The sequence below is a fragment of the Takifugu flavidus genome, chromosome 8 (genome assembly GCF_003711565.1).
Source record: "Takifugu flavidus isolate HTHZ2018 chromosome 8, ASM371156v2, whole genome shotgun sequence".
NCBI classification, from domain to species: domain Eukaryota; kingdom Metazoa; phylum Chordata; class Actinopteri; order Tetraodontiformes; family Tetraodontidae; genus Takifugu; species Takifugu flavidus.
This window is the reverse complement of record NC_079527.1, coordinates 1513034-1537320: the sequence shown is the minus strand read 5'-3', so window position 1 is coordinate 1537320 and position 24287 is coordinate 1513034. Positions and strand designations below refer to the sequence as shown.

Here is a 24287-nt window from a genome sequence, read left to right as displayed (position 1 = left end):
CCAAATTCCATTCTTTGGAAAACACTTTCTTCACACTTTATTACACTTTGTAATAAAGTATTTGTTTTACTGTTAATGTTTTACTGTTAATTTGCAGAACCATTGTTGCACTAACCTTTTTTAAACAAAAGAAATGTAGTCATCAATTAACCAGATATTAATAAATAACCAGATGAGAAAAAATAAAAGTATTGAATGTTTTTATATTAGTAAAAAAAAGGCATCAAGTTGATCTATCCACAGGCGTCAGGGCTTTTATTTTTGCGGCCATCCTGGTTTGTGGTGCCAACTCAATTGAAATTTTCAGGGCCGATAGTTAAAACCAGCCAAACCAGTCAAACTTTTCTGTCCTTTTAGGAAGGGCCAATGCATGTCCAACCGTCCTTAGGGTATTGACAAAGCAGGTATAATTCAAGGTGTTGTCCCCTGTCTGGAACCCATCATTCAGCTGGTCTTCTCCAGAGTTGTCTGGCTGGACCTCTGCAGGGTTCTCCTGAGAGACAACTGTCTCTGGTGGGACAAGTTCAGGTTTTTCCAGCTGGTCCACTGCATAGTTTGTCAGCTTAATGTTCTCCAGACATGGTTTCTTTGAAGCAGCTTCCTCTTTCACATTGAAGAACGGATGCTGTAGAGCCTCCACGGGCGTAATTCGCTGGTTGGGGTCGACCTGCAGCATGTTTTTGATGAGATCCATAAACAGGTCCAGACCAGTTGCATGTTCTTGCTGAACTGATAGCATCCCCACAACATCATCAAAACAGCTGAAGTCCTCCTCTTTTTCACTGATCCCGTACTCTTCTGCTGTCTTAATTGTCCACCTTGGATGATCATTTGTTCTTCTATTGAAGAATTCTTCAGTTTGCTGGCCCTTGTCCAGTACATGGTCTGGTGGCTGTCCCAAAATTTTGACCACAGAATTTATTATACTGTACCGCCTACTGTATGGAAATAGATCAGTTCCGACAGCCAGTTTGAAAGCAGTAACCCCCAAAGACCACATGTCCAAAGCCTCATTCATTTCAGACTCCAGGAGTACCTCTGGAGAGCTGTACATCTTGGTGAACATTAAGGTCTCAAAGTCAATATTACCGGACATCTGGGCCCCACCAAAGTCCACTAACTTTACTTGCAGTGGTTTTTCATGGTGGTCCACAATCATGACATTTTCTGGTTTAATGTCCATATGTATAATCCTGAAGGTTTTTAAATGATGAAGAGCCATAACGAGTTGTTCTGCATCTCCCTTTCCATCTCTACATCCTCCTAAATGGCTGTGTTAAAGAAAAAAATACCAGCTACAGGTTATTAGTAGAAAAGAAAAAAATCTTTTCCCAAAGTTGAACTTGTCACATGAAGGAATTAGCATACCCAGGGGCTCAGCTGGGGCCTTCATGGGATGCTCAGCAGGTGTGGAAGATGTGGTGGGCTGCTGCCTCTTCAGCAGGTACTGCTGCAACCTGAACATTCATGTAGCTAGAACGCAGCGCTTGCCTATGACAAAATCGGCATAGCCATCACCTCTGCTGTCCCAGATCTCCTTCCACGTGCTCTAACTCACATAACTCACAAATGACTGTAGGCTGTCCTTATTGTGGCTTTCAGCCATACAGAGACCTGCTGCTTCCTCATTCTGCACGTTCTTGATAAGATACAAGGTGTATCCTACGTCATTCTGCAAAATAAATCTAATTACTTCCCTTTATATTTACCAAACTGCAGGACATACCGTCTCCCAGAACCTCCATCTTATCTGAGGGACCCCCCCGCCCCCCCTTTGTGGGATGACGGCCAAAGCGTTCTGCCGTACGAGGTCCTCCCTCGTGGCCACAGACTTGTCCTGAGGAGTAGAACTCACCCGTTTGGCTTCATCAGATGGCTCCTGGAGGAGAAACCCAAGAGGCCCCTTGCGGAACACGACCTGAAGTTTTCCAGGGAAAAAGGCGACTTGCTTCTGCATGTTGAGCTGACATAAAGGAAAAATGTCTATTAATTTTCTCATTTTTACTTGACACTCATAAAACAGTTACACTCATTTTTCAAATCACACCTGATAAATGTGATCAAAGGAATCTTAGGCCAGTAAAAGATGAAGTGTGGTACCATGTGTAAAGCTCTGTGTGTGTGTGTGTGCATGCGTGTGTCTCTGTGTTTTTGAGTGTGCGCCCACATGCATTTATCATGTAGGTGTGAAAGTGTAAGATCAAGGTTGTTGGGGTGTCGATTCAGGAGTTCAGAAGGTCAGTACCTGGTGTGTCTAGGTAGGAAAAGACTGGGAAGAGATGTGGAAAAATACTGTGGGCATGGGGGGGTTGTGTGGGTGTGTGTGTGTGAGAAAATGTTGGGGGGGGGGGCAGGAGGACAGTATCCCCTCTCAAAGACATTGGAAACAAAAACACACATTTGATGTATTAAAATGTAATACTACTACTACTAATAATAATAATAATAATAATAATAATAATAATAATAATATAATAATACACCACACACAAACCCACAGAGACAGACAGACCAATAAGTTTAAATTCTGATGTGTAGAATGACAATATTAATTCATAATTCAAGACTTTATAACAATTCTTTACTTACGGTGCTGAAACACATCGTTTACAACCCAACTACCGAGATTTCAGTGCCACGACAAGTAAATCGGTTACTTGAATATAAAATGTTAAGTTCATTCATCACTATCGTGTAATTTAAGACAAGCAACAGATAATATTGAATTATAATCTCAACGAAAACTTTGCGTTTCGTTCATATTTCACTGTAATTTGTCTTTAGCAGTCACTGAGGGTGTAATAAAATGTTGACAAAGTTGGCGACGAGTTATGACCGTAATACAATGTGAAAAACTAGCTTGACAAGATATGATTATATTGTAGCATGACAAATACATTATAATTTAGGGCCAATTATAACATGTTCCTTGCTAATTTAGGACAAAATTGACCACAGCCTATGCACAATTACGAAAAGTTTCCTCATTAATTTAGTAGGAAATCAAGCCCAAACTTACCTTCAGCGAAGTTTACCAAAGAATGAACTTTCCGGAGAGGAGCTGCTCTTCATAGAAACGGCAGAACAGCGCCACGGGATGATAGCGGCCGAAAATATATTGCGTCCGTAGTGGTTTAGGCACTACCATTGAAAATGAATGGGAAACGGTTTAGGGCCGTTTAGCTAAAAAACTCTCGAGGCCCGGGTTCGGGCCATTTGAGAACAGCTGTAACAGAGAACCAGCCAATCAGATTGAAACCTCCTGAAGACCTCAGAGAGAGAGTTCAAATCCTGCTTTGGGCATTACCAAATGGAAGATATTTGATTGAAAAATCCACGATAATAAAAAATATTTAAAGAGCATAGCACTTTCTGTGAGTTTTATGAGCCACAAATGCTGCTCTTTTTAGGAGCACAGAAGTCTGCAAGTCGCAGATATGAACAGGGAAATGCTACGTTATCGGCTTATTCTGTTGCAAATAATCTGATGATACTTGAGTTCTTTAGATATTGTTTTCAATTCAGGACTCGGCCGCCTTTATTTGGCTTTTGCGAAGACAGAAATGTTGACAACAGTATGGACCAAGGTGGGAAATTCAATCTTATTTAAACACAAACACACACACACACACACACACTCAAAAAACATTAAATCTCAAACTATGTTCAATAGTGCAACATTAAATCTCAAACTGTGTACAATATTGCAACATTACATTTCATAACTACATACAGTCGTGCATCATGGCATGTAGTTCATTTTGTCCTTTCCTCCATCCATCTTCGTCTCTCTGCCTCAAAGAAAGGAGTCGCCACAAACTCTTTCCAAGTCATCTCTCGGGCCATCCCCTTGTCCCGATATAGAGAATAGACTTTAGATGGGCAGTAAATGTATTTACCTGCCGCTCCAGGGAACCCTGTATGTATATGCGAGCTGTTTGGTCCCTGTTTAAGAGTTAAATGGCAGAACCTGCAGAGGCGATCAGGTGGCTGGGAGTCGGGTCTCTGTCTCCAAGCTTTTCCCTCCAAATGCTTTTTGGTGGCCTCCAGCTCCCTCTGGAAAAACTCTGATGCGGCAAATTGTTCAAAGGGCATTCTGGGGTCAGAGAGTCCCTCAGCAGCATGTCTGATGCACCTTCCTTGAGCAGTAGAAGTAGCGAACAGGACCCTGCTGATAGAAAAAGTGGATGGAAGATCCATCAGTCCCATACCGAGACTTGGGCTGTCCACAGGCGAGAGAGGTTTTTGTCTGTCTCCTCTTCTGCTCTGGTCGGTGCTGCTGCTGCTGCTTCTCTAGAATGCCCTGCACAATTTTTTCAATGGAGTCCTGCATCAGAGGCTTGGGCAGGGCGGCTGTGGGAGGAGTGACAACAGCTGTCTCCATGATGACTACAGGAACGCTGGTTGTTTTGCTCCTCTACGTCAAGGAGTACCACAGCTGTTGGGTCTCCAGGAGCTTCTCTGGGCTGGTGTTCAGAGAAGAACTGGTGTTCAACAGGTTTACCAGATGCTTCACATAGCAGGATATGTGAAACCTGGTTGTGGGGTGGAGCAAGTTGTTAGGATCGGCCGCAGACTGATGGACAATGTCACATTAAATCTCAAAAATACAGTATGTACAGTAGTGCAACATTAAATCTCAGTGCAATATTAAATCTCAAAAGTATGTATAATAGTGCAACATTAAATCTCAAACTGTGTACAGGAGTGAAACATTAAATCTCATACTATGTACAATAGTGCAACATTAAATCTCATACTATGTACAATAGTGCAACATTAAATATCAGTACAACATTAAATCCTAAACTATGTACAGGAATTAAATATTACGACTAAATAATTGTTGAGATAAATGTCAGAGAGGGAAAAAAAATCCCTTGATCCTGCAGTTCATCGCATCACTACTACAAATCCCAGAATGCATCACTGAGCAAAGCAGAGCAGGCTGCTAATCACTGAAGTGGGGACACCTGGGAGGTGTTCCTGCACTGAAAGCAGCACTCACTCTGCACTGGAGATGGACATAGAAACACTGACAAGAGTAGAAGGCAATTTCAACACATTTGGGTTCCTCCCAAAGACATCACTGGTATGGTAGAAACTTTGATTTGATGATATTTGATGGTGGAGATATTTGTGTTTGAATAGTTTGTTTGCTGAATTGTTTCTTTTTGTATCGTGAAGGTTTTCAACCTAATGCCAACCAAACAATCAAGAAAATAAAATAAAGATTGAGTTGGAACTGAAGAGTTGTTCTAGCGTCCTTTGGGGTTTATGGAACCAGGCCATTTCAAGTTGGGAAGGTGTTGAAATAAATCCAATAACTTGACAGTTGAAAACCACTCATCGCCAACTTTGTCAACATTTTATTCCACCCTCGGTGACTGCTAAAGACCAATTACAGTGAAATATGAACGTGCAGACCAAACTATGTATCGCGAGATCGCTCCAATGGAACGCCAAGGTTGCGTTGAGATTATAATTCAATATTATCTGTTGCTTGTCTTAAATTAACATTTTATATTCAAGTAACCAATTTACTTGTCGTGGCACTGAAATCTCGGTAGTTGGGTTTTAAACGATGTGCTTCTGCATCGTAAGTAAAGAATTGTTATAAAGTCTTGAATTATGAATGAATATTGTCATTCTACACATCAGAATTTAAACTTATTGGTCTGTCGGTCTCTGTGCCCCCCCCAACATTTTCTCACACATACACCCACACAACCCCCCCAATACCCACAGTATTTTTCCACATCTCTTTCTAGTCTTTTCCTACCTAGACACACCAGGTACTGACCTTCTGAACTCCTGAATCGACACCCCAACAACCTTGATCTTACACTTTCACACCTACATGATAAATGCATGTGTACACACACACACACACACACACACACAGCTTTACATATGGTACCACACTTCATCTTTTACTGGCCTAAGATTCCTTTGATCACATTTATCAGGTGTGATTTGAAAAGTGTGTGGAACTGTTTTATGAGTGGAACTGTCTTACTAGTAAAAATGAGAAAATTAATAGACATTTTTCCTTTGTCAGCTCAACATGCAGAAGCAAGTCGCCTTTTTCCCTGGAAAACTTCAGGTCGTGTTCCGCAAGGGGCCTCTTGGGTTTCTCCTGCAGGAGCCATCTGATGAAGCCAAACGGGTGAGTTCTACTCCTCAGGACAAGTCTGCGGCCATGAGGGAGGACCTCGTACGGCAGAATGCTTTGGCCATCATCCCACAAAGAGGAGGGGAACCCTCAGATAAGATGGAGGTGCTGCGAGACGGAATGTCCTGCAGTTTGGTAAATATAAAGGGAAGTAATTCAGATGGCTTTTGCAGAATGACGTAGGATACACTGTGTATCTGATCAAGAATATGAAGAACGAGAAAGCAGCAGGTCTCTGTATGGCTGAAAGCCACAATAAGGACAGCCTACAGTCATTTGTGCGTTATGCCCTCAGTTTCCAAGAAATCCTTCACAATTCACGCCAGAAGAGAGGATGGAGTGACTGTCTCATCTGAAGACGACCAGCTGGTTGGATTTGGTGCCCGAGCCAAGAGCACGTGGAAGGAGATCTGGGACAGCAGAGGTGATAGCTATGCTGATTTTGTCATAGGCAAGCGCTGCGTTCTAGCTACATGAATGTTCAGGTTGCAGCAGAACCTGCTGAAGAGGCAGCAGCCCACCACATCTTCCACACCTGCTGAGCATCCCATGAAGGCCCCAGCTGAGCCCCTGGGTATGCTAATTCCTTCATGTGACAAGTTCAACTTTGGGAAAAGGTTTTTTCTTTTCTACTAATAACCTGTAGCTGGTATTTTTGTCTTTAACACAGCCATGGAGGAGGATGTAGAGATGGAAAGGGAGATGCAGAGCAGCGATACCTCTGATCTGCAAGTCCAGAGCTGTAAATAAACTGTTACCACATTTGTTTCATGTCAGACAAACAAAGTCCATGCTGTATCTGATTTCTATTGTTTTTCTTTTCATCTCTGTGCAGATGTTATGCCAGTAGCAGCAGCCGAGAGTGCTACCAGGAGCAGAAACAGGTTTCTGAAAAATAGGTTTCAGAGCTGGAGTTTCGTTCCTTTCCATGATGAATTCCTCTCCAAACCTGAAACTTATCTTATTTTTGTGTTCTTCCGAGTTTCTTTAATGTTCTCTTCGTATGTTGGTGTGATAATAACCGTCGTAAGGACTATGAATTGATCCGTACAATGATGAACTTATATTGACTATGAGGAGGGTAAGTGTTTGTTTTTGTTCTCGTTGCATGCTTCGTAGAAAAACAGTTTAGATCAGGCATGGGCAAACTAAGGCCCGGGGGCCACACGCGGCCCGTTAAACGTTTTAATCCGGCCCGCCAAACTTGAAAAATTAAATGAATAAACCTTGTTAATGTTAAATTTTCACTGCAATTCTGGTGTTTTCCCACTAGAAAAAAGACAGTCAGGAGGAGAGTGACGGTGATATCCTGAAGGATAACAGAACTTTCAGTGCTTTAAAACAGAAATGGTTTTTTTTTTTTTTAAAAAGGCACATTTTATTCATTTGATTTTAAGTGTTTTAAGACTCATTCCAAAGTCATATTTTGTCTCTTCATTTTCATTTGAAATTAAAGCACGTTTTCTCCATATCCCAAGATGTGTATTTTTTCTCAATGAGGTGAGGTTACCAAAGCACTCCATCCATCCATCTGCTCCTGGTCCGGCCCCTTTGTCAAATGTTAGAACCCATTGTGGCCCACGAATCAAAATGTTTGCCCACCCCTGGTTTAGATGCACGGGGTACTAACACGCGAATGCATGTTTGTTGACCAAGTCACAATGCTCCTCCTGCTCGGCCTTGAGAGCGGTGATTAATATTGTCATTTCAATTGGTGTGAATGAGACGATTATAATTTTAATTATGTAAAATCCTAAAAAGCAGGAGGAGTAACGATAAGGCTGCTTGAATGTCTACTAATAACGGCGTCTTCACAACTCATTGAATCTGAACCGACTAAACTAATGTTGTCTTTTTAGTTCCATCTGCCACATGCTCCAAACCCCCACCTGGAGATACCACTGAACTACAGGCATCACTAGTTGATGGTAAAAACATTGTAATTCTGTTCAATCAAGTGTTCTGCCAACTGCAGCTGCATTAAATAAAGTAATTTCATTTTTGAAAATTACAAGCTGGCCTTCCTGGTCACAGAGACAGGGAGTCTCACAAAGGTAGAGGAGCCCCACTCAACCTCAGGTATGTTTCCTTTTTTTAAAATTTAGCGCTGATGAACAATGCAATTTCTCTTTGGCGTCTTCCTCCTCAACCGGAGCTACTGGACACGGTGGCCGAGCCCCCATCCCCCAAATTTGTCAAGCTCCATCCATTTTTCATTTGGAAGCCAGAGAGCCACATCATGGTTAGGTTGAGGAACAATTACATCCTGCCATGCCTCCATAGCTGTCCTCGTCCTCATGTGGTCTCTGCAGGCGTGGGAAGACCTCGAGTGATCGTCGGCATCCGTGGCCAGTATTTTATCTTTTCCTCACAACTCCGCTGCAAGGTCTGTCAAGTTATTGGCCTAATTTCAACACTTCCCCAACTTGAAATGGCCTGGTTCCATAAACCCTAAAGGATGCTAGAACAACTCTTCAGTTCCAACTCAATCTTTATTTTATTTTCTTGATTGTTTGGTTGGCATTAGGTTGAAAACCTTCACGACACAAAAAGAAACAATTCAAACACAAATCTCCACCATCAAATATCATCAAATCAAAGTTTCTACCATACCAGTGATGTCTTTGGGAGGAACCCAAATGGGTTGAAATTGCCTTCTACTCTTGTCAGTGTTTCTTTGTCCATCTCCAGTGCAGAGTGAGTGCTGCTTTCAGTGCAGGAACACCTCCCAGGTGTCCCCACTTCAGTGATTAGCAGCCTGCTCTGCTTTGCTCAGTGATGCATTCTGGGATTTGTAGTGGTGATGAACTGCAGGATCAAGGGAATTTCTTTCCCTCTGACATTTATCTCAACAATTATTTAGTCGTAATATTTAACTCCTGTACATAGTTTGAGATTTAATGTTGCACTATTGTACATATTTTTGAGATTTAATGTGACATGGTCCGTCGGTCTGCGGCCGATCCTCACAACTTGCTCCACCCCACAACAAGGAGTAACTTTTGACCAAAATCTCTCCTTCAACTCCCACATTAAATTAGTCCCTAGAAGTGCCTTTTTTCACCTGAGAAACATTGCAAAGATCAGGAAGCTACTGACGCGGCATGATGCTGAAAAGTTAGTCCATGCATTTGTTACTTCCATGCTGGACTGTTGTAATTCTTTATTATTAGGGTGTCCAAGCAACTTTTTAAAGAAGCCTCCAGCTGATCCAAAATGCTGCAGCCAGAGTTCTGACAGGTATTGATAAAAGAGATCACATAACTCCTGTAATGGCGTCTCTTCATTGGCTGCCCATTTAATTTAGAATAATTTTTAAAACCCTTCTTTTGACCTACAAGGTCCTCAGAGGCCTAGCTCCATCCTACCTGGAGGAGCTAGTGACACGTTACCAGCCCAATAGACCGCTACGCTATCAGAATGCTGGTCTACCTTCGTTTCCCAGAGTCTAGGTGTGATGGGTGCAATTTGGACCCAAAAGCAGCACTCTGGAAAGCTGGAACCGTTGGTAGTGACCCTTTATTAGTACACAGGCAAACAGGAACTCTGGCAGACAAGTAAACACAGGAAACCGTCCGTTCTTCAGGCTCAGGGCCCACGCAGAGTCTATGGGTGTCGAGCTTGGGGATTGGGTTTGAGCAGAGCCGGAATGCGGAGCCGAGGGGGAGGACGTGAACCCGTACAGTTCCGTTTACAGCGGGCAGGAGTGACAGAGAGGGGCTTACAGGCGATGAGGCCGATGAAGTAGCAGAGCCTACTGGGGATGAGCAGCAGCGAAGTCCGGGCCAGTCGGGGCGGTCAGGACCAGGAGAGCAGACAGGAACCAGAAACGCTGGGGCAGAAGTCGTGGTCAGGGACGGAAGGCTGGTGAGTAGTGATGTTCCCTCTGACACGGGGCTTCGAACCACGCCCCAAAACTCGGTAGTTTTTTTCTGAAGCACTGCCCGGAGCTCGCTTCAAATCACGTGACTGATGACGTTTGAACCACTTCACTGCTTCATTCAGACTGAATCAGCTGATTGGTTCGGTTCAATGGGCGGGGCTTTGAACAATTGGCGGGTCTCAGTTGTGTTTAAAAATGGATGAAACAGCGCAATACGTTGCCTATCTGGTCAATACCTTTTTGGATTGATTTGATTAGTGTTCGTATTGCTTTCGGTTCGTTTTCTTATTGCTTTGCAATAGAACCAACCAGGAAGAGATCTCAAGTCTGGGACCACTTTGAAATGGTGCTGCCGAACAAGGCAAGTGTTACAAACATATTTTTCAACTCTTATTCACACAGTAACAAATAATAAACCACACACACACACATCTCATTTTCAATTTGCAGGTGAAGTGTTTGCTTTGTTCCCGACATCAATGATGAGGCATTACCGAGCCAAACATGAGAATGAAGCTGGTGGTGCTGCTGTGATGACGTTTCCACCAGGTGAGTGGGTGCTGTTCCAGGCAATATATTAAGAGTAACTTTGAAATTTTACTGTGCAGGTTTGGGTGTATAAAATTAATTAACTAAATTAATCTTGTTCTGCTAACTTCCATATTTTAGGTAGCAGGAAGCAGGAGCTTGATGAAGCTCTAGTGGATTTCATAGTGAAAGATTCCCAGCCTTTCACTGTGGTGTCTGATCCTAGCTTCTGTGCTCTGGTGGCTAAACTGGATCCCACATACACCCTTCCATCAAGGCAGACAGTTAAAGCCATGGTGGAGAGGAGGTATGTGGAAGAAAAGGAGAAGGCCAAGGCAGCCCTGCAGAATGTTGAGTGTCAGCTTGACCGCAGATATGTGGACTTCCATCAACATGGATGCGTATCTCGCTGTCACCTGTCATGCTATTCATGCAGGTGAACTCTCCACTACCCTGGTGGGAGTTCGGCCTTTTCCTATCAGTCACACAGCAGAGAACATCGCTGGAACTGCTTGAGAGCTTTTAAGGGAATGGTGAAGAGAAGGTGAAGTGCTTGGTGACTGATGCAGCAGCAAATATGATTGCTGCAGCAAATATTCTGCAGGTGCGGCATGCCGTCTGCCTGGCTCACGCACTAAACTTAATTGTCAAAAAGGCCATGGATGCTACTCCTGGGCTAGATAATATAAGATCAAAAACGAGGCGGATGATCACCCATTTTAAATCAAGCAACACCGCTAAAGAGAAGCTGCAGCAGATCCAGGTGCAAATGGGCCGTCCTGTCACAAAACTAATAATTGAAGTAGACACAAGATGGAATAGCACCTATGAGATGCTGCAGCGTTTTTATGAGCAGAGGGATGCAGTTGTAGCTGCTCTGACCACTCTGCCCATAGATTTTGACCTACTGACTGCAAATGACTTTGAGTGTGCATCTGAGTGTATGAAGATACTGTCACCTTTTCATGCTGCCACCGTAGAGCTCTCACATGAAAAGAGGGTGTCGGGATCAAAAATAATACCCCTGATAAAAATGCTGAACCATGCTTTGAGTGAGCTGATGGCACAGAACTCAAACAAAATGGCAAAAGACCTTGGCATAAACCTCAATAGAATTATGAATGATAAACTCGGTGGGATAAAAACCACAAGCATCTTCTCTTTATCATCATTACTTGACCCAAGATTTAAAACACTCGGATTCCAAAGCCCTTCAAATGCCGAGTCAGCTGTGCACTGGTTAAAATCGGAGTGTGCGGCATTGTTGCCGAATACACCCACCGAAGAGGACCCGCCATCCACTTCAACAGCACAGCCAGAACCAGCTGCTTCTTCTCAAGGTACAAAAATTATAGAATTTGGATCAATAGATTTATTTGCATTGATTCATGTACGGAGTAAACTTTATGTAATGTTTTAAGTCATTGATCTGTGGAAGCTGTTGGACAGGGATGCTGAAGAAGCAAGAGCGTCCAGGAATGCCACCGCTGATGCCATAGTGGAGGTGCAGCGTTATCCGTCAGCCCCTCCACTTGAATGATCACAGGACCCTCTGGTGTACTGGACGACAAACAAAGCCCTATACCCAAACCTGTACCACCTGGCAAACCAGTACCTCGCAACACCAGCATCCTCTGTGCCCTGCGAGAGGGTGTTTTCTAAAGCTGGGGAAATAGTTTCAAAAAAGAGAAACCGCCTCAAACCCTCGACTGTGGAGAAACTGTTGTTTTTAAATAAAAATGCATAAGCACACCAGTTCACCCAAGCACCTTAGGCCCATACCCCCCATCTGTTCCTAAAATATATAGAAAAATAATACATCAAAAGTGCACGCTTGCTGGGTTAACCATTTACATGGCTGCAGTACAACCAATGCGCCAGCAGATGACCCCCGCGTTCGAAATGATTGAAGCTTCGAGTAATGAACTAATTTTCAACACAACGGTCCAAAAGGGTTCAAAGCCTCATGAAGCCTCATTTGGACATCACTACTGGTGAGTTTACCGGGAGAGAGGCAGTGCAGGCAGGTCAGGGGCAAACAGGTTCGGCAACAGGAGGTCAGGCAAAGTGCTGGAGAGTCTTGCATGGAAACGCTGAAGAACAATCTGGCAAAGACTGCGAGTGCAGGGGAGGCTTATAAACCGGGCTATTGGAAATCAGCTGCAGCTTTGCTTGCACGTGAGTGGAGTTGAACTGACGGGGTGGGAGTGGCTGGCAGGTAGAGTGGAGCAGAGGCAGGGAGAGTGGAAAATTACTGGGGCAGAGGGACAGGAAGGACCTGGGGGTATGGGGCTGTGACACTAGGAGTAGAATGGGGGGCTGAGCATTTAGCTACCAGGCCCCCCTGCTATGGAACCAGCTCCCTGTGCAGGTACGGGAGGCTGACTCCATTGCTACTTTTAAGATCAGACTTAAAAAATACCTCTTTGAATAAGCTAACCCTAACCCTCCCCTCCCCTCCCCTCCTCTCCTTCTCCTTCTCCTTCTCCCTCTCCCTCGACCCAGCCGGCCATCAGCAGGAGGGTCCCCCTACATGAGCCTGGTCCTGCTCAAGGTTTCTTCCTGTTAAAGGGGAGTTTTTCCTTGCCACTGTTGCTTGTCTGGGGTTAGGCCCTGGGATTCTGGAAAGCGCCTTGAAACATTTTTGTTTGTATAAGATGCTATATAAATAAAGATTGATTTGATTTAATTCATGTACATAGTTTGGGATTCAATGCTATGCTCTTTAAACATTTTTATTATTGTGAATTTTTCAATCAAATATCTTCCATTTGATAATGCCCAAAGCCGGATTCGAACTCTCCCTCAGAGGTCTTCAGGAGGGTTCGATCTGATTGGTTTGTTCTCTGTTACAGCTATTCTCGACTGGCCCACACCGGCTTGGGTTCGATTCCTGGCCAATGCACATTGCTTTTAATTTGATTTTATTTATGGGAGTTAAATCTTGTTTGATTTTCTTGAAGATGTTTCACCTCTCATCCAAGAGGCGTTATAGGTTGATTTGATGATATGACGCTCATAGGCTATACAGCCTTTTCTTTTTGGGGGAAATGGATTGGAGGATGCTCCCTCATCGGCACCTGGACTGTCACAAAGCTAAATCTACAAATGCCACCAGAATAAGTGTTTCAAGAAAATAAGTTTGAGTATATTATCATGATCTTTTCAAGACTGCTTTTTAGATTGTAAGTTTGTTAATCTGGGGTGGCAATACTTTTCTTTTACTCTTGACCTTTTTTAAAAAAAAAAGAAATTCATGTTATGTTATACAGAAGTTGTTATAAACTTTAAAAACAAATAAATGCTATGTCCAAATTCCGTTCTTTGGAAAACACTTTCTTTACACTTTGTAATAAAGTCTTTGTTTTCCTGTTAATGTTTTCCTGTTAATTTGCAGAAACTTTGTTGCACTAACCAGCTCTTTTTTAAACAAAAGAAATATAGTCATCAATTAACCAGATATCAATAAATAACCAGATGACAAAAAAAAAGTATTGAATGTTTTTATATTAGTAAAAAAAAGGCATCAAGTTGATCTACCCACAGGCGTCAGGGCTTTTATTTTTGCGGCCATCCTGGTTTGTGGTGCCAACTCAAGATACGCAGATAGTTAAAACCAGCCAAACCAGTCAAACTTTTCTGTCCTTTTAGGAAGGGCCAATGCATGTCCAACCGTCCTTAGGGTATTGACAAAGCAGGTATAATTCAAGGTGTTGTCCCCTGTCTGGAACCCATCATTCAGCTGGTCTTCTCCAGAGTTGTCTGGCTGGACCTCTGCAGGGTTCTCCTGAGAGACAACTGTCTCTGGTGGGACAAGTTCAGGTTTTTCCAGCTGGTCCACTGCATAGTTTGTCAGCTGAATGTTCTCCAGACATGGTTCCTTTGAAGTAGCTTCCTCTTTTACAGTGAAGAACGGATGCTGTAGAGCCTCCACGGGCGTAATTCGCTGGTTGGGGTCGACCTGCAGCATGTTTTTGATGAGATCCATAAATAGATCCAGACCAGTTGCATGTTCTTGCTGAACTGATAGCATCCCCACAACTTCATCAAAACAGTTGAAGTCCTCCTCTTTTTCACTGATCCCGTACTCTTCTGCTGTCTTAATTGTCCACCTTGGATGATCATTTGTTCTTCTATTGAAGAATTCTTCAGTTTGCTGGCCCTTGTCCAGTACATGGTCTGGTGGCTGTCCCAAAATTTTGACCACAGAATTTATTATACTGTACCGCCTACTGTATGGAAACAGATCAGTTCCGACAGCCAGTTTGAAAGCAGTAACCCCCAAAGACCACATGTCCAAAGCCTCATTCATTTCAGACTCCAGGAGTACCTCTGGAGAGCTGTACATCTTGGTGAACATTAAGGTATCAAAGTCAATATTACCGGACATCTGGGCCCCACCAAAGTCCACTAACTTTACTTGCAGTGGTTTTTCATGGTGGTCCACAATCATGACATTTTCTGGTTTAATGTCCATATGTATAAGCCCGATGGTTTTTAAATGGTGAAGAGCCGTAACGAGTTGTTCTGTAATGTGTCTGACCTCTGGTAGAGGGAGACCCGTTTTACATGGACTCATCTCAGAAATGTAGGTGTCTAGGTCCATGTCCAGGAACTCAAAGCTTAGACAGATGTCTTCCATGTTGAAGAAAAAGCTGTTAAATCTGACCACGTGACTGGTGTTGGGATCCAGGTGCCACAGTTGCTTCAGGATTTGGATTTCATGCTTTGCAATTTCAATGACATCAGTGCAGCTCTTCATTACCTTCACGGCCTCCATGGTTCCTGTTTCAAGGTTGCAACATTTTAAAACTTGACCAAAACTTCCTTCCCCTAGAAACTCGACCACACGGCGTTGCTTTCCTAGTAAATTACAGCCGTCTTTTCTGGACTGGTGGACATCAACTTTGTTTGTAAAAGCTCCCATATTTTTGCTGCTGTTTTGGATTTGCTTTTTCCTCTTTCTGCTGGATAAGTTTGAATACACAAACTTGATTTTTGTTGTAGCATTTGCAGACATAAAGGCTTTATCAGCCTTTGATCAGCAGTGTCTTTGATGTAGCATTTGTGGATGTAGCATTCGTGCACCGACATGATCAGCCTCTGAGTTGCATCATGCCTTTAAAGGAATAGCTGGCATGAATAACACCCAGATTGTGATGAGTGTGAAAAAGTCAGTCTGTGTCAAAGTTTGACTTCACTGTCTCTCCTTCTCCCTTTGGTTTCTGGATCTCTTTGGGGAAAGGATGACCAAGACGAGCAGAGATAAAATCAGACCAATTCAGTTTATTTAACACAAGGAGAATAAAGACAGAATCACACCTGGGACTTGTGTCTAAAAACCTTAGGGATAGAGAGAAGCCAAGAAACCATAAAGTTCTGGTGACGCTTGGTGATTTGGGCAGGCCAAAGGTGAAAAGGAACTAATGAAAGCATTAATGACAGCTTGGCTTTCACATTGCGTAGCATAATGGCTTCTGGATAGCAAGTGGTAGCACACATCAAGGTAAACAAATACTGATGTTTCCCCCACATTTTAGGAGGTGGACCATGCCAACAAGGACTTTGTGTTCAAAAGGTTCTCTAATCCCTGGAATAGGCTGTGATGGAGCAGGAGGAATGGCCTGATTGGGTTTTCTTGGTACGCACAAGAGTGGCAGAAATAAATGAAACCAGTCTTCAGAGCTGGACCTAAAACATGCAAAATGTGCTGATGTTTTCTAATCCCAGGTGGCCACGTACCTCATCACAGCAAGATGAATAAGCTGTTATCAGAAGTCCTGTGGCACTACAACCTGCTTAATAGAGTTCTCCAGTTTTCTCAGTTTCGGCTCCACTTTTGTTCTCACAAACTCGTCATTGGAACACCTAGACGACTCAGGCAGGTTTAACTCATCACCAAACATACATGGCTGTGCACGTATTACAACACAAGTGGGGAACACTTAAGCAATACATCAGGAAAAGCCGAAGCATTGTTGAGGAAACTTCCTTTACCTACACGGTCCTCGTGCCCTTCATTTACTCAGGAAGGAGTAGACAAACAATCAATTCTGAATCAATGAACTACGTGATTTTTAATTATAAGAGAGAAATGAAATCACTTATAGAAGCTTCTGGGGTCTGTCACAGGTCCCTGAGCACTGCATCTCAGTTGATGAAGAAGAGCACCAATCAACCTACACCGCGTGTATTTGTACCACAGCATGGGGGTCGACGACTTCTGCCAGCAGAACTCCGTCTTGATGTATTCCTTTCCCTTATCTGGTCTTGATCCTCTCAAACAAGCCCCAAGAACTCACAATCTCACATACCTCTCAACACTTTCAGTTTCTTCCGTTTAAAGCATTGTGATAAAACCAGTATACACAATGATTATGATCATAATAATCAATTCTCCCAAAACTCACCCATAACTATGATATTTAAAATGACTGAGTTGAGTTCTGATAGGAACTAGCCAGAGCCCACATGACTCCTGTGCTGATTGCTGATTGGAGGTGTCAGCAGGAGGCTGCAGGAGGTAAATGGAGCCCACAGCTTTCATGATTGATGCCTAAAACAGTGGAAGAGCAGCTGCACCTGCAGACATCAGGGAGCCACTTCACCTGTTCAACACAGAAGGTTCTCACTGCCTCCAGCCAACACCTGCTGAGCACCGCATGCTCAGACTGCTGACATCTAGATTTTCTCAATTGCTTTTCTGACTCATTTTACTTATTAATTTTGAATTGCGACAAAGACTGTGTTGCAGGTTTGTTCCATAGTAACAAAGTTTATTATCAGGACAAAATGGTGAACAGGTAATACAGAACATCTAGCATAAATCTAAAATTAAAGCTTTTATTGAGACTCTTCTCACTGAGATGAAGAAGCTGCATCAATATCTGAACTCTCTTGTTTACAAATCTGGATGTTTTCGGTCCTGTGGGTGCTCATGTGCTGCACTAATTCACAATTCTGGGTAAAGGTTTCCCCACATGTTTCACATACATGTGGTCTGCCACCTATGTGAACTCTCGTGTGATAATTTAATGCAGATTTTTGTTTGAAACCTTTCCCACATGTTTTGCACACATATGGTCTCTCACCTGTGTGAATTCTCATGTGGACATTTAATCCGGATTTTTTTTGAAGGCTTTTCCACATGTTTTACACATAAATGGTATCTCATCTTTGTGAATTCTCATGTGGACAATAAATGTAGTATTTTCTTTAAAGGTCATCCCACATGTCTGACACAGAAATAGTCTCTCACCTTTGTGAATTCTCATGTGGACATTTAATGCAGAATTTTGTTTAAAGGCTTTCCCACATGTTTTACACAAATATGGTCTCTCGCCTGTGTGAACTCTGAAGTGCACCTTTAATTCATCGTGTCGTTTAAAGGCTTTCCCACAGGTTTTACACACAAATGCTCTCTCACCTGTGTGAAGTTTCTTGTGGACATTTAATGCAGAATTTCGTTTGAAGGTTTTCCCACATGTTTTACACACATATGGTCTCTCACCTGTGTGAACTCTTAAGTGGCCCTTTAATTGATCATGTCGTTTAAAGGCTTTCCCACAGGTTTTACACACAAATGGTCTCTCACCTGTGTGACCTATTAAGTGGAACTTTAATTCATAATTTCGTTTAAAGGTTTTCCCACAGGTTTTACACACATATGGTTTCTCACCTGTGTGATCTCTTAAGTGGACCGTTAATTCATAATTTCGTTTAAAGGTCTTCCCACATGTTTTACACACAAATGGTTTCTCACTTGTGTGAACTCTCAGATGCATATTTAATCTATCGTTTCGAATAAAGGTCTTCCCACATGTTTTACAGACATATGGTCTCTCACCTGTGTGAATTTTCTTGTGGAGATAAAATGAAGAATGTCGCTTGAAAGTTTTCCCACATGTTTTACAGACATATGGTCTCTCGTCTGTGTGAACTCTAAGGTGTTGCTTCAGGAATTTTAACAGTTTGAAATCTTTCCCACATGTTTGACAGATAAACAGTTTGGTTGCCGTTTCCTTAATTTTGTTGGCTGATGAGAAACAACCCTCTCTGGAATCTTTCCCACATACTGAGTCAAGGTGTTGGTATTGAATAGTGGAATGTCCTTTTAAGTCTGTCCTGACCTTTCCCTGTTCTTCACCTGTGTTACATGCAGACGTTTTAGCACCCGTGTCTGTATCACAGTCCACTGCTGACTCTGCTGGGCTGTTTACGTTCCCAGTCTGACATTTAGGATGGTTCTTCTTCATGGTTTGTTTTGGCTCTTCAGCTGTGGTCCACCTGGAGTCTTCGCTGGTCCTGTTTTCCTCATCTTTGCTCTCAGATATATGAGGACTGTAGGAGAGCAGCTGCAGGTCACAGGCTGGATCTGGTAACACAGGGCTTTGAACTGTTGTGTTCACCTCAGGCTTTTCCTGGCTATGATCAGGATTCAAGCCCAGTTCACTGTCGCCACCTTGCTCATGTATGGTCACCATTAAGGTGTCCATCTCCTGCTTCACAGTCAGTGGCTCTTCATCCTGATAACAGCAGGATTCCTCCTGGTCCTCTTTAATTTGTGGAGATTTCGAGTCCTCCTGGTCCAGACTGCAGCTTCTATCCTGATGCTGGTAATCATCCTCTTCCTCCTTCCACAAAGGTTGCTGCTGTAAAAGCTCTGGAAATACAGGAGAAATAATCAAGAATGGAAAGAAGCATGTGAGTATAAGCAATAGGTTTAGGGGCAACTGAACAAATGGCAGTTTTTACCATCCAACGAGCCACAACAACAGGCACCTCACAATCTCAATGGTCAAACCTGCAACCTGTGAAGTTTTGCATCTCTTCTCTAAACATCTGAAACAAATCTGAGGCTGCCATTTTCTTAAACACGCTACAAGAGAAAAACATCAGTCCACATTAGCACATGGCTAATGTGACATCAGTGAAGATGTTTACTTGGACAAAACAGAGCTAGAACAGCAGTGTTTAAAGAAAAGGCTTGTTTACTTCACATTGAAAAACAGAAAACAAATACTCCAGCGGAACACAGCAGGTGTAAATTAGGAGTTGGTCATTAAGGCTTCCAGTGCTGAGGGGGAAGACCCTGCTCTGAGCTAGGAACTAAAAGAGTCATAGTTACTAAAGTCAGACCATGAAAAAAATCCCCAACACTGCATGCAATAGAAAAAAGGTCATAAGAACCTTTGGTAATAGAAACTGAAAAAATCCCTTCAGTGCAAAGGGGTGATCAAATCAAGTCTTGATTTGATAAAGGTTTCTGTTTCGGAATGTGAAAACATGGGTACCGTAATTTTCAGACTATTGAGCGCACGTGAATATAAGCCGCACCTGAGGGCGTGTGCATGATGCACAAAATGACAGTTCGAAATCAAAACTAGTGTCTTCTTTGGTGCATAATCTTTCCCCACAGTCTGTCTCACTTTTGTGTTTACTGCTAGAGACTGCCCCCGGTGGCCATTAGCCAGTAAAACTCTAAATTAACCTTGCTGTTGTGTAGGCTGCAGGGTTCAAAGTATGGGAAAAAAGTACTTAATTTTCATATCATGTGTATATTATAACTTTGCTAACAGGCTAAATCAAATGCTGGTTAGTTAAGACAATAGGCATACCGTATTTTCACGACTATAAGGCGCACCTAAAAGCCTAGAATTTTCTAAAAAATCTACGGTGCGCCTTTTAACCCGGAGCGCCTTTTGTATGGATTACGGTAATATTGGTTAATCGCGGCTACCGTAGTCAGTAGGCGTGGCCGAGGTAACAGCAGTAAATTCAGTCCCAAACCATTTCTGTCTGTAAAGACCCCAAAATGGCTCCTTGCAAGAGATGCACTTACGACGCAGAGTTCAAACTGAAGGCTATCAGTCACGCAGTTGAACACGGAAATAGAGCAGCGGCAAGAGAATTTAACGTGAACGAATCAATGGTGCGGAAGTGGAGGAAGCAACAAGATGACCTGCGCCAGGTAAAGAAGACTCAACGGAGCTTCCAAGGAAACAAAGCAAGAAGTGGATTAACAAAGGAACTGCAGCCGTTAGATATTGGTGTCAACAGGGCATTCAAAGCTAGACTGCGAACTGTGTGGGAGCGGTGGATGACGAACGGCGAACACACGTTCACCAGAGGGGACGGAGGAGACGGCCGCGTCGAGCGTCATACGTCACTATCTGCCAGTGGATCGTAAATGCCTGGGCATCGACCGTGGTCCGAGCTTTCAGGAAGGCAGGGATTGTCACTGAAATGCCAGACAACACCAGCGACACCGACCCTGATGACGAATTTGACGAGACGGAGCCGGCCATGTTGGACGCCGTATTCGCACAACTGTTCAATTTGGACACCGAAGAAGAAGAATTCGAGGAATTCCTGGATGAGGAATGAACTGATAAAGTGAGCTTTACGTGTTTGTTTTGTGTGTTTACAACTGAACAAGGCTGGTCATACTGTGAATATGGACATTACCGTTTGAACAACGTTGTTATATTGCTATTGTTATATTGCTATCGCTTTGCACTACTTCGAGAGTTCGAGTTACCGTATATTGTGTTTGCACTAACGTTTGATTTACCGCAACGGTACTACGTGATAAAAATGTTGCACTAAATTGAAGATTTATTAAACTCCACTATCCACTTGTGATAAAAATGTTGCACTGCCTGTTATAACTCGCTGTTATTAAACGAACTGTGTTACGCGAAAAGACTACGTCACTCGGGAAAAATAATAAAACAGCTGTTTATTCATTTTGGGAGTGAATGGAGTTGTGCCAACGCCGGTTTGTATTCTATTAATAAAGTTTGACTGACTTATCTGACTGTTTTATTGACATTCCTTTTAGCGCAGCTCGATCTAGTGAATGCGTCATGAAACCACAGGCACTACGCAGTTTCTATGCTATGCGCCTTATAACACGGTGCGCCCTGTGTATGAAAAGTTCTAAAATAGGCCGTTAATTGAAGGTGCGCCCTATAACACGGTGCGCCTTGTGGTTGTGAAAATACGGTATTTAACATACAGTATGTAAGATGTATTTGCAATGAAAAAATCATGGCGAGGCTCGCTCCACTACAGGATGGGTCACACATGAATCTGCAGACAGGCTCGGTCCCGTTGCTGCAATGCGCATTCATAATGTCACAATAATACATCATAAAAGCCTCTTTCACCATGTTAGCCAATTGAAAAACTCTTTTTGGTCTCAATGGAAGCGTGTGACTGACGCCATATTTGCAGGACCACCGTTTGGCCAGCAGGGGTTAGGCTTGTTAACTTGGTGGTGCTTCCTGTATCCAGCTGTATTAATATGATAGATGAACCCTTTAAGCTACGCAGACACAAAAGTGTAATGAGGTCGCTACGCTTTCAGATAATGGCAGTGTGCTCACCGAGAAACAACAGCAGCAGCAGCAACAACTATGGCCTGTTACCCAGCAACATGAGCTGCATGTGCTGCTAACTCTTGTAGCTTTGCTATTGCTCCCCCAAAACATGTGGAGTTGTTGTCTCAATAATTCACCATCACTAACATCGCCACCTACTTGCCTGCCATGTTCACTACATTTTCAGTCCTCAGAGGTTTACATTGAAATCGGTATAAATCAACATTTAGCAGCACATTTACGTTGCAGAAGCACTGTTTCAATGTCACAATGAACATTCTTCCATATTTTGTCTTAAAATCTTACATACCTGTCCTGTGTAACTTTATTTGGGGTCTCCAAACACTTTCCACCAGTCTGCGCTGATAATCGAGCTCTTCTTCACATCCGTCGAGCTTTTGTTGAAACACTCGGAATATTTCTTCAGCAGCAACAGTCAGTCGCTCCACGACGAACGTCCTCAAACACTCAACAGAAGACATTCTTGTTGCTTCCACACCACAATACGGTCAAACATACAAAAACTTTGTGCTCAAAGCCGCTGTTACCGAATGTGTCCCGCCGAATGTTACACATTAAAGTTCCGTAAAAACAACCGCGGGAGCATTTGGTTCCGGTGTGGCGAGTGTGACTCCAGTGTAACAGTCGATGCGTATGAGGGACGGCCTTTGAACGACGTATGTCGCTCTCTTATAACGTCATGTACATGCTTTTTCGAGCAGTGTACATGTCCTGCAGCAGAGATATGCAGAAACGTTAATGACTCCTTTTTTCCCTTTTATTCAAGTTAATTTGTAACAGTTTTCATGTTGTTCACTTCATTGTGAATGAGAGATTGTGTTCTCTATTTAATGTTCGAGTTACTCCCATTAATCGGCTTAAACTTATGAGGACCTCAGTGGGTATATTTTTGGATCTTTCTTTGACCCGCCCAAGAGCTGTTGCACAAGGACAGTGCTTCTCCATTATTTCCTGTCAATCAATCAATCAATCATCAATCAATCAATCAATCAATCAATCAATCAATCAATCAAATTTTATTTACGTAACAGGGCCTTTGTGTTATAATGCGTTTATAATTACACAAAATATGGTCTGTTACATGCTCAGCTGTCAGAAATACAACATTTCCGGTGCTTAGTGATGGGGAGCTCCGTCCTGCATTTCTTCTGTGGTGTCCCTATAAAAGTAATGGCGATCCCTCTACCTCTCCTCTTTTGCACAATACTCTTGTGGGAGAGGTGGGTGTCTCATTTTCCATCACATCAATTCATATTAGTTACGTTTGGTTCTGTGTTCATCCACTTAAGTATTCTGATTGATTTAATGTGTTTATTTATTCATGTTAGAAATACAACAATGGAAACATACCAGTACATAAACATGATGTTTAGACAGTGTTAACCGCTAGTTTACTCGCCATGACGAGTCGCGCTAATGTTCGTCTTCCCACCTTGTCTGTGTTTAGGAACTGGAGCAGGCTGCTAACTGTCTATCCATGTTATTATTTGTTGCTGCCAGGTATGTGGCTAGTTGTATTGCCCTTTTGCACAATATTCTCGTGGGAGAGGAATTGGAGTGGGCTGCTAACTGTCTATCCATGTTATAATTTGTTGCTGTCAGAATAAAAGAAAGTCCTGGATACAAGAGTCTCTCATTCAACACAACGCAGAGTTCCAACAGTTACATTTATATAGCGTCTTTTACAATTAAAATTGTTTTAAATTGCTTTACAGAATCCCAGGGCCTAACCCCAAACAAGCAACAGTGGCAAGGAAAAACTCCCCTTTAACAGGAAGAAACCTTGAGCAGGACAAGGCTCATGTAGGGGGACCCTCCTGCTGATGGCCAGCTGGGCAGAGAGTGAGGAGAGGGGGGAGGAGAGGGGAGGGGCAGGCAGAGGATAGTAGAGGAGAGGATAGTAGAGGAGAGGAGAGGAGAGGAGAGGAGAGGAGAGGAGAGGAGAGGAGGGCAGAATGCCCCCCAGAAAGAAGACAACAATTTCTCAATCCTTATGTTGTCCTCCCAGTTCAAAATGATAAAATTCTTCCTTCTTCTCATCCTCTTTCCCTTCCATCTGTTCATTCTCCTCCTGTCCCTTCTTTCCTCCCTTCCTTTCTTGTTCCAGATTCTTTCCTGGGGAGGTGGGTGCAGGGGTGTTGATGGAGAATTGTTTTGTTCAGTGGATTTACTGTTAGAGCTTTTTCCACTCCTTCAATTTTTCCAAAGGCTGTTTCTTCATGTTCTTCAATAGGTCAATTAAATGTTGGGTTCTTTCATATCCACATGCGATTTCCTGTCCTTCAGATCCTGGGAT

At 43.0% G+C, this 24287-nt stretch overlaps 3 protein-coding genes and 1 long non-coding RNA gene across 8 annotated transcripts; 2 read left to right on the top strand and 2 right to left on the bottom strand.

Moving 5' to 3' along the window:
* Window positions 1-183: 183 nt before the first annotated feature.
* Window positions 184-2264, bottom strand: LOC130530705 (homeodomain-interacting protein kinase 2-like). Of its 4 annotated transcripts, XM_057042142.1 has the most exons (4): window positions 1856-2264; window positions 1568-1672; window positions 1369-1491; window positions 184-1271 (listed from the first exon to the last, which is right to left on the bottom strand). In XM_057042142.1, the coding sequence occupies exon 4, from the start codon at window positions 1220-1222 to the stop codon at window positions 317-319; it is 906 nt and encodes a 301-aa protein (XP_056898122.1). In that variant the 5' UTR covers window positions 1223-1271; window positions 1369-1491; window positions 1568-1672; window positions 1856-2264; the 3' UTR covers window positions 184-316. The 4 variants fall into 4 exon arrangements, with proteins under 4 accessions (XP_056898122.1, XP_056898121.1, XP_056898120.1 ...); XM_057042141.1 differs by having other exon boundaries at window positions 1568-2264; XM_057042140.1 differs by having other exon boundaries at window positions 1369-1672.
* Window positions 2265-4551: 2287 nt separating this feature from the next.
* Window positions 4552-8120, top strand: LOC130530707 (uncharacterized). 2 transcript variants are annotated; one of them, XR_008951904.1, is made up of 5 exons: window positions 4552-5092; window positions 6062-6599; window positions 6661-6749; window positions 6846-6917; window positions 7011-8120. It is a non-coding gene; the product is annotated as an uncharacterized LOC130530707 (long non-coding RNA). The 2 variants fall into 2 exon arrangements; XR_008951903.1 differs by having other exon boundaries at window positions 6062-6749.
* A 2839-nt stretch (window positions 8121-10959) lies between these two features.
* On the top strand, window positions 10960-12404 carry LOC130529985 (uncharacterized). Its single transcript, XM_057040750.1, has 2 exons — window positions 10960-11926; window positions 12008-12404. Exons 1-2 carry the CDS (start codon window positions 11164-11166, stop codon window positions 12124-12126), a joined length of 882 nt encoding a protein of 293 aa, XP_056896730.1. The 5' UTR covers window positions 10960-11163; the 3' UTR covers window positions 12127-12404.
* A 4930-nt stretch (window positions 12405-17334) lies between these two features.
* Window positions 17335-22588, bottom strand: LOC130530235 (zinc finger protein 3 homolog). Its single transcript, XM_057041246.1, has 2 exons — window positions 22281-22588; window positions 17335-19248 (listed from the first exon to the last, which is right to left on the bottom strand). Exons 1-2 carry the CDS (start codon window positions 22450-22452, stop codon window positions 17702-17704), a joined length of 1719 nt encoding a protein of 572 aa, XP_056897226.1. The 5' UTR covers window positions 22453-22588; the 3' UTR covers window positions 17335-17701.
* Window positions 22589-24287: the final 1699 nt, after the last annotated feature.